Source organism: Centruroides sculpturatus, unplaced genomic scaffold, assembly GCF_000671375.1.
Source record: "Centruroides sculpturatus isolate CEXI.00-Female unplaced genomic scaffold, Cexi_2.0 scaffold65, whole genome shotgun sequence".
In the NCBI taxonomy this organism is placed as follows: Eukaryota; Metazoa; Arthropoda; class Arachnida; order Scorpiones; family Buthidae; genus Centruroides; species Centruroides sculpturatus.
Genome location: NW_019384327.1, coordinates 1,005,930 through 1,015,660, shown reverse-complemented (window position 1 = coordinate 1,015,660; position 9,731 = coordinate 1,005,930). Strand labels below are relative to the sequence as shown.

Genomic DNA, 9,731 nt, shown 5'->3' with positions numbered 1-9,731 from the left:
TTTCTATTATTTTACAATAAGTTTGATTTATAAAACTTCAGATGTGATTTAGAAAACGTTATCAAAATGAAAGTGTTTTGAAGGATCCAGAAATATATTGCAAATATTCAATCGACGTATTAATTAAATTAGAATACCAAGAAACTAACGAAGTGTTGTAATAGTTAATTTTTTTTAAATGTTTAAAAAAGTGTAAATTTATTACGAAAATATTGAAATTTATGAAAATGCGATAAACGTAATTTTCCTCAATTTGTTTCAACACGTAATAAATTAATATCGTTAGTTTTTAACTTATTTAAAGTTTTTTCTAGTGTTTTTCTATCACAGCTTTTCAATAATAAAGAAAAAGTATGGCTTTCATGCAAAAAAAATTGATTGCGAGACTTTTACGAACCGACTTATTATATTAAAGATTTGAAAGGTATTGATTTTTCTCGAATCTCACTAAATATAACTACATTTTTAAGAAGTTGGCTTCTTATTTTCTAGGCTTATTAGCAAATTGGCTGTTAATTAACTTATTACACATGAAATCATTTATCATAAATATCTCTTTCTTAATTTTATAGGACACAGAGTATAGTAATTTAAAATATTCTGTTATTCAAAATCTTTATTGGCTACAAGATCCACAAGTGTCTGTTTATAATAAAAGAATGTTCGACCATCAAGAACAAGTTAAATTAAGAGTTCGACATGTGAAAGTTTATGGAAATTGAAAAACAATACGAAAAAATAATATTGATTGCTAAAGTTATTTAATTCTGTATTGTTTCTTTTATTACTCATCTAGTTCTTAATGTTGTTATATCTAAATAGAAGGGCACTTATAAAACTATTATTATCTGTATAATAATAGTCGGATGAATTTGATACGTTGGTATTTTTTTATCGACATTTATCCGCCGAATCGATCTTATGATTTAATACGTCACGTGGTAAATATCGATACGCGAAGAGAAATTCCCATTCAGATTACAAAAGAATGGAATTCGCCATTCGGCGCAAGCCGGAAAGAGTGGCGCGCGCCGATACACGCGCCGGCGCGGCTGGGAGTGCGGATTCCGGCGAATGAAATGCGCATGCGCCTCGGATGAAAGACCGGCCGGAGGAAGAGCGAAGCAGGCGGCCGGGACTGGACGTCGGCGACAGAAACGAGGGATAATCGTCCGGACAGAAACCATGATCCGGCGGAAGGACCAGCGAGGCCCGCAGCCGCTTCTTTTTCGTGCGACCGTCTCTGCTTGCTGAGCGGCTTCCGGACGCGGACGGCCGTTCGTAGGATGCGTGGAGACCGACCCGGACCCCGGTTAACCCGACTACTCTGATGTCTTCGAGGAAAGAAAGCGTTTCGTCCGGACAGGACAACGGAGCCGGCGTCAGGACCAAGAGGTTCTCCTTCGCCAAGCTTCCCGACATCCACTCCGAGCAGGACGGTAAGTCTATCTTCATCCTCTTCCGCACCGTCCTCCCGGACGGATCCAAAGGCACGGCGCCATTTTGGCGCCGGAGAAAGTCCGGTGCGCACTCATCTTCTCTTCCACCCTTTCTAGCCGAAACGGACACCTTGATTCCCACCGCCGAGTACCATTACTCTTCCACGCAGACCGGATGCGCGGGTGAGTTCCGCTTTCCGTCCGACGTCTAGTGCCGTTTTCCTCCCGCGTCGTGCCGGCCCGCCTTCCGACTCCGGAAATACCCCCGAAATAGGGGAAGCCCGCTCCGTCCGGCGCCGTCGTCCCATTTCTTCCTCCTCTCTCCATCGATCGCGGCGGAGGGTAGAAGAACGACGGTCTCGGGCATCGATATTCTCTCCACCCTGGGATTTATCGGTTCCACAGTTTTAGTCTTGTATAAAAATAAAAAATTCAACGAAAATCGGCCGAGTGGGAAGGACCGGGATGAACTTGTGATAATATATAAATGTATAGGCCTATATTAACAAACACCCGAAATTGCTTGGTATAGCGCGAATGTGGACTATTTATATTTGCATGTTATCGTTGTCGAGATTTCGGACCCTTTACGCAGAGCCAACTAAATGATTTTGATCGACGATACAGAGCTTGCAGCAGACTCTGACAGAAGGGTGGGAGCGTTTGGGAAGACGCCAACGGTACTGACCGATGATGCCAAGCAAGGGCTTTAAGGAGCAATCGGGGATGACCCAAATGACGTAATATCCGATGTTAAAACGACCGATGCGCGAAAAATTTCTGGGCTTTAAGCTATGAAAATCGAAATGTCCAAGTTATTTTTATGAGATGTGAAGAGGTAGCGAGTCCATTCGTAAACGTGTACAGTATTTACCTTAATTAAGGCAATCGTTACAGATTAAAAATATCTTTTATTCGGCAATTTCTGACTGAACTTTCACTTACGATTCTCGAATTCGGTCGTCTTAATATTTTTTATTCGCCATTCTTTACGCATTTAACGTTTCTTCCTTCCTTTTCGATTTTTAAAATATACGCTAATTTATTTATCATTTTAATTATTTAAGTTCTCGAATTTTTACTCGTATTTTTTTTCTTTTATTTTTCTTCTATCTAAAACTACATTTGACGACGATAAAAAGTGACGCATCCTCAGCGTCACAAGATAGTAGAGTAACATCTATATAAAAAAAAGTCGATAGGTATCACCTGCTATCAGTAAAGGTATCGTTCAATTACGAAGTGAAGAACCGTTTTAGCGAAAACTTTTTTCTTTTATAATTTTTTTATTAAAGTTTTATACAAAATTCAAGATAACTGTGCATAGAAATTTGATATAAAATTTTAAAACAAGAAAAGAATAGATATGCAAGCAAAAGCCTGAAACGTTTTTAAAAACTCTCAACAAAAGTATAGAGTAATGTCGACCAATAGAAATGTTTGTAAAGCGTGAAGAACGGAGAATACGGTTTTCCCCCTTGTCTGCGATTCGCTCGAATGGCTCATCTGGCGCGTCGAATTGTCGCCTGTATAGAATGAAATTCGGTAGGTCGGGCCAACGGAAGTCTAGCTTTACCGGAACCGAATCGAGACGTACGATTTGATTTCTGTCTCGCCACAATGGAATCCGAATGCGACGTTATTAATCATTACCTCCGATCGTTTTTCGACCAATCGTTTCGGATGAAAGGCGCCGTCATCCGAATTTTTAACAGATATGGCGACTGTGCCGTCATTCCCGTACCTTCCTCTTTTAAGTGCGGGTCAGTAATTCTCGGGAAAATAACTGGTGATGCAATAAATTATATGACGATTCTGTTTTATTTATTACAAATGAATCTATTTACTGGATTTAAAGATTTATAAACCTATTCATCTACCCGCTTATTAACGACACTCAAATAATTATCCGAATCCCAAATCGCTATTCGACGGCTGCGCACTGGCATAATACGGTTCCACCTGAGATGTCAGATTTCACTTTCTCTTTAACGTCTGTCTCCGTAATCATTATTCTTATTAATTTCTCTTTTCCACTTCTCAAACGGTTGTGATTTACTAACATCAAATGAATATTCCTAATTTGCTAGCTATCTACTTGTCCGTACACACTTACACTACGAAGAATACTGTAGAGAAATGAATTACACTTGCTTTATTTTATTTTTAATTAAAAAGAATTGAAATAGCAGCGATTCAAATGCTAATTATCCCTGAAATAAAATGAAGTGTTCGTTTCATTGTTATTTCATTCGTGTCGATTGGAAATTTCCGAAGTTTATTCAAACTGCATTGTTTGCGTGACTCTACATATGAACCGAATATAGTTATTGAAATTCTTGCTGCATCTAATTTGCTGTAAGAGTTTCATCTTTGAATATCCTGCGAAAATATTAATATAATCTGCATGTATAGCTTTGTCCTTTAAGCTTTTAAGGTAGTGAGTTTTAACATTTTTTTTAAATTTATTAATATTTTTTTAAAGTGCTTATTAAATTTGAAGTTTTATTTGATTTCTTGTAATATTCTGCGTCTAAACTTTATTTTAGCTTAAAATTATAAGATAAAAGACACAAGTTATATATACATAACGTAACATACAATATATGTATTTAAATATTTAGGGACATTTTCCTAATATATTTCATACGTATAATATAATTGTTAAAGAAATTAATTTTAGTAATTTCGTCTTATAATCAGAGAAAAAGGTAAAGAGCTATGTTAAGTACAGTACAGTTAAACTTCTAGACTAGGGGTGGGTAAACCGCGGCCCCCATTAATATTAAAAATATATCAATTTCCCAATTTAAGGGATGTATGCAGCAAAAATTCTGTTATTTTCTACAATTTATTAAAAATTTAGTAAAAAGTAAAACAAGAAATCGGCTAACAGACTCACATCAAAACTAAAACTAGAGGTAACTAATATTTAACCAAATATTTTTGATATATTACGTTCACATCAAAGTCAAATTAAGCGTGTTAATTTATAATCATATATGAATTGTGATTCACCCGCGTGTTTGTTTCTTTTTCTCGTGTGCGGCCCACATCAGTTCGAAAATTTTAAATGTACCCCTTACATAGAAAAAGCTTGCCCATCCCTAGACAATGGAAACATAAAAATGGCCATTGTTTAGAAGTTTTTGTATGCATTTTTGTTTAAAAAATTATTTAATACATTTTTGAAAATAGTCGCCGTTTGTTATTGGAGGTTTGACCACATAACTAAGGTATATAAATATTATATAGAATAGGTTTTTGGGCGTTTAAAGATTTATTTCCAGATTTAAGAGTTTAATACGTCTTCCTAAGTACTAAATCATAAATAAACAGTTGTTATCCAGGGCAAGATGAAACTCGATAAATTATACGGAACTTTTCTTAATTGGTCAGAGAAAATTGAATAACTTAATGAAATACTTGAAATTGTTAATATTTTATTTAAAAATGCTTCTGTATTTTAATAAAATAACAATAAGATTATTGTAGATAGTTAAAAGTGTATACAATAATTGTTACATAAGTTAATTTTGTTTGATGTAGGAAATTACCATGATTGCTGGCCTCATTCGTAACATTTTACGAATGAGGAAAACTCAAATTCCATCTAAAATATGCTCTCTTATATGCTTTCAGTAGTAAATTACGATTTTGATTTAATTTTTGTCGTTACCTACAGGAGAGGAAATGTTATTTCGAAGGAGAGAATTTGATAATAGAATTTGTAAATGCACAGTACAAGTAAGAGAAGAGTTGTTTTGAAAGAATGATTAAGGATAAACTGTTGCAATCTTTAATTAGTCATTTGCAGACTTTAAAGTGGATCCGATCTGAAGAGCAGTCGGTATTTATGAAAATAAAAACATAGCTAATTCTATTAATATGTATATTAAACTTAATATCGACCTATAATATTATCTCGTATTTTCCATTTCCGACGAAAGATAACAAACAAGTGTTATTTGTTCACGAATAACTTGAGGGTTGTCTGTAGTTATTCTGTCAACAATAAATAAATCGTGTATTCATACATAATATTCGCAAGCGTAACCTTAGAGATATGTCGCTATAATGGCATCATTGTTTAGCATTCACGTAAAATCGAATTATTCCAACTTTGAATATCTGCGGAATAGTCAATGTTGTTTTTGCTTACCTACGTGTTCAGCTTGTGCGGAAATATGTGATATATCTGCACAACTGAAAACGTAATAAGTGAGAAACGTCATTGACTATTCCTCGGATGTTCGTACAGATGTACTCTTACATACATTCAACGATTTTTGAAGAGAATAAATGCGTATATAAAGACTATTTGGAAGTATTGAAGAACAGAAATGTTTAAGCGAAAATCCGATAAAGCGATAAACAGTTCTATCTAGAAAACATTGCCAACATTAAATTACTTAGTGATAATAACGCAAATATTAAAAAGAAATTTAAAGAAACATGGCGTAGAATTATATATATATTATTATTTAAATTTGAACTTTATTTTGGGGGAAAATAAAGTTTAGAAATTTTTAAATCTTCACTACAGATCATAATTCTAATCGCATAAATCATTTATCAAAACAAATTGCTTAAAAAAAGAAAAAATTCGATTTTTTAAATTCTTTTGTATAAAAAATCTTTTTGCTTAAACGATTGAAATCTCTCTTACAGGGATTTTTAATAATATATTTTAACACTAAATATTTTTCAAAATATAAAAGGATTAAAATGTTTCAGCTGCTTCTGATCTTTGTATTTTTTATGCTAGAAAAATTCTAGCGAAAAATCGATTGTACGTGTTGTACTGAAGATTGTGTCTGTGTCATTTCTTTCCGTGATATATCTAATAGTTTTCGAGATGTAACTGACTCTTTTTATTTGTAATAATTAATATTTCTAGTCCTATCTTATAATTTGTAATCAAATATAATAAAATGAAGGTTTTCTTGATATAAATTCCTCGTTTATTTAATGATTATTTTAAAATCTTACTTCATATCGAATTTGAAAATGATAAATCTATCTTATCTGGTAATTTCGCAGAGAAATATAGACTACTCGACCCCCCTATAACACTGTTGATTATTCCGTTTTATACGAATTCCATGTTGTACGAGTCACTTAGATTTTACAAATATGGTGTGCCGGGCTGTAAACAACTCATGTATTTGTAAAATTGAAATGACTCGTACAACATGGAATTCATATAAAACGGAATAATCAACAGTGTTATAGGGGGTCGACTATCTTGGCACATGTACTGTATTTGTAAAATTGAAATGACTCGTACAACATGGAATTCATATAAAACGGAATAATCAACAGTGTTATAGGGGGTCGACTGTATAGTTATCTCGGCAACAGGAAATATTCTAATGATGATTGATGATTTTCGTTTATATTTAGCATAGGTTTTCTGCTTCACAGAACAAAGATAGAATATTCTTTAGGAATATTCCAGTGTTTCTCAACGGGGGCGATATCGCCCCCATGTGGGCGTTTTTCCATGTTGAGGGGACGATTTGTAACAATTTATATTTTGGGGGGCGAAAAACAATTTTCTGGGCGATATAGTAAAACATTATATTAAGAATAATTAGATATTTTATTCGTTATATCGTACAATAATTAAACAAATAACATTATACTACTCACTAGTCTATTCAATGCAGTACGAATTTGGCGTTAGCCCTGGCCCACAGCATCGGAATTTTGAAGTGAAGATACCACGTAACGGTTTTATTGAAGGAGGCAATACTACATTGAAGGGGGCGCCGATTCCTTAGAGGTTGAGAAACACTGTGTTAAACTATGCACACTTCATTATAAACTATATGACTAATCCTATTTTGTTTGTTATGTAGTAGGCCTGCAAGTGTTAGCGAGAATGAGAAGTGAAGCATATTCGAATTATGTTTAGTTTATTTATGATAATTTTAATGATTAAAAATGTGGCAATTTTTTTTTATGAATTTAATTTATTAATTAATTTATTTTTTGTACAGTATTATGTTTTCAAACAATAGACAGTAAAAACTTATCTTAACTTTCGATTTATGATCTTTACTTAAGTTTAAAACTTTAAAAATTAAAATATATGATCTCCCTTTTATTTCGTTGCTTCAAATGACTATTCTGGGTCCAATTTCTTCTCCTTTTATGGCTTTAAATTCCTTTATATAAAATTTTTGAGTATATTTTGAAACTTGTATTATTTTAGACAGAAAGTTAATATATCTATAAAAATTTTCATTTAATTATAAAGAAGAAAATTTTAAAAAGATTATATTAATTTTTATATGGAAGTATGCTTATATTTTAGAATTATTTTATTTGAATAACTTTTAAGATAGTTATAATAAAATCAACATAATAAATTAGAAATTTGTTTTCTAATGTTAACAATTCAAAAATATGTTTTTATATTCGCAAAATGCGCTTAACTATAAAGACTTTAATGAATTTTTTAATAAAATAAAGGGTTTATATTAACAATAATAGGCCTAGGTTTTAATTATAAATTAAAAGTAAAATATTAATAGTTGAATTTGACAAAAAATATGAAGAAAACTGAAGAAAGATTTTAAATATAATTTTTTTTAACATCCATATTAATTTTAAGACAAGTTTTCAAATTTTATTCATTAAACATGATCAACTTTCAAACATAAAAGTACTTTTAGAATGTCTGTATTATTTTTTTTTCAATTTAGGACTTTTAATATGTTATTAAAATAAAAAAAACACACTTTTCTCAATAATAAACTGTTAATTTACGTAAATATTTAACAATAATTTAAAAATTTCTGATATAAATTTATAATTATAGCAATAATTTAATTAACGCTATGTTTAAATTGAGTTAAACGGCATATTATTATTGCTTAAATTTAAATAGGCTGCAGACATAATAAAAAAGAATAGTTCGATCAAAAATATAATAAAATGTAATATTAATAAATAAATTACTTTTCACAAAAATTTTCTGTGTATAAAAATAAAAATTTCTATTTAAAAATGTGGAGGACATCTTTACAATGTCAAAATTATTCCAATGATTGGTTAAAATAAATCAATTTTACTGTTTATAGCAACTTTGTTTTTTATATTTAAGAAATAATCTATAATAGAAATATGTACTGTACATAATAATCTAAAACATTTATTCAATAATTATGAAAGAAAAAGAAAAAAACTGAAATAAATTTGACTGCCATTTTAAAATAATTACATTTATAATTTTGAGTTTAAACTCCTTTAATTTTCAAAAATTGTAATATTATCAGGCATTGGATTTATATTAGTTTCATTATTATAGTTAAATTTATTTCATTTAATTACAATTCATAACAAAGGCGTGTAGAAACCTTAAAAGAATCAATACAAATTAAAAGCGCGGCTTCAAATATTTTAAATCTTAAAATTAAATCACCAAAATAAATATTCTCATCAATTTCTTATTATCGAACAAATCTTTAAATATAATTTGAATTATTTTCATATTAAAAACATCAATTTCTGCCATTCTTAGATCTTTCTGTATACAATTCTCCCAGAATAATGTGCATCCGTAGATTTTAATTAGGACCTATATAAAAAATACAGTTTGATTCATCTTCATTTTATCTGATAATAGTATTTTATGCAATATTCAATTTTTATTACTATTCAGCAAATAGATTTTATTTATTTATACATGTTTTATAAGCCTATACAAATTCTCATATATAGGCTACACAAAAACGATTTCGTTATATATAATAAAAATGTAACTTAAATATTTTAATGATATATTTATTTTATTCTTTTGATTTTTAATTATTTTTTAAATTATATTAATGTTCAATTCTTACCTCGTGTACTGAAATATCTGAAAATTAACAATTTAAAATTTCTCTTTCTTCTGAAGTTTATTTATTAATTACAATTCAATTTATAAATTTTAAGCTTCAATATACAAATGCTAATTACAAAGTAGGTAATTTAGGCTGTGTTTAATTAAGTTATTTCTTAAATAATTAATCATTATTATCAGAAGGAAATTTCTCATTCGATAATTGATAATGCTAGAAGCATTCTAAATAAAATTTTTATTTTAAAACGTATTAAATGTTCTCAGATTTTGATTAATTTTGTACATTGGTTAAGAATTTTCTTTTCTGAAAATGAATAAAAATCATTTAACTGCCAAACATTCTGTTATGTGAAGATTTTTAATCAAAACAAGAATTCATATTTAAATAAATTTTGAAACTTTATTTAAATTTTCTCTTAAAATCCAGTATTCAAAAG

The 9,731-nt window shown here is 30.4% G+C and overlaps 1 protein-coding gene across 1 annotated transcript in view; it reads left to right on the top strand.

Annotated features, from left to right (window-relative positions):
• Nucleotides 1-1,303: 1,303 nt before the first annotated feature.
• LOC111628261 (Kv channel-interacting protein 1-like) overlaps nt 1,304-9,731 on the top strand; it is a 36,985-nt gene continuing 28,557 nt past the window's right edge. Inside the window, exons 1-2 of the mRNA XM_023372015.1 lie at nt 1,304-1,439; nt 1,557-1,622. Of these exons, the coding sequence (XP_023227783.1) occupies nt 1,331-1,439; nt 1,557-1,622 (175 nt within the window). The 5' untranslated portion in view covers nt 1,304-1,330. The remainder of the gene's footprint in view (nt 1,440-1,556; nt 1,623-9,731) is intronic.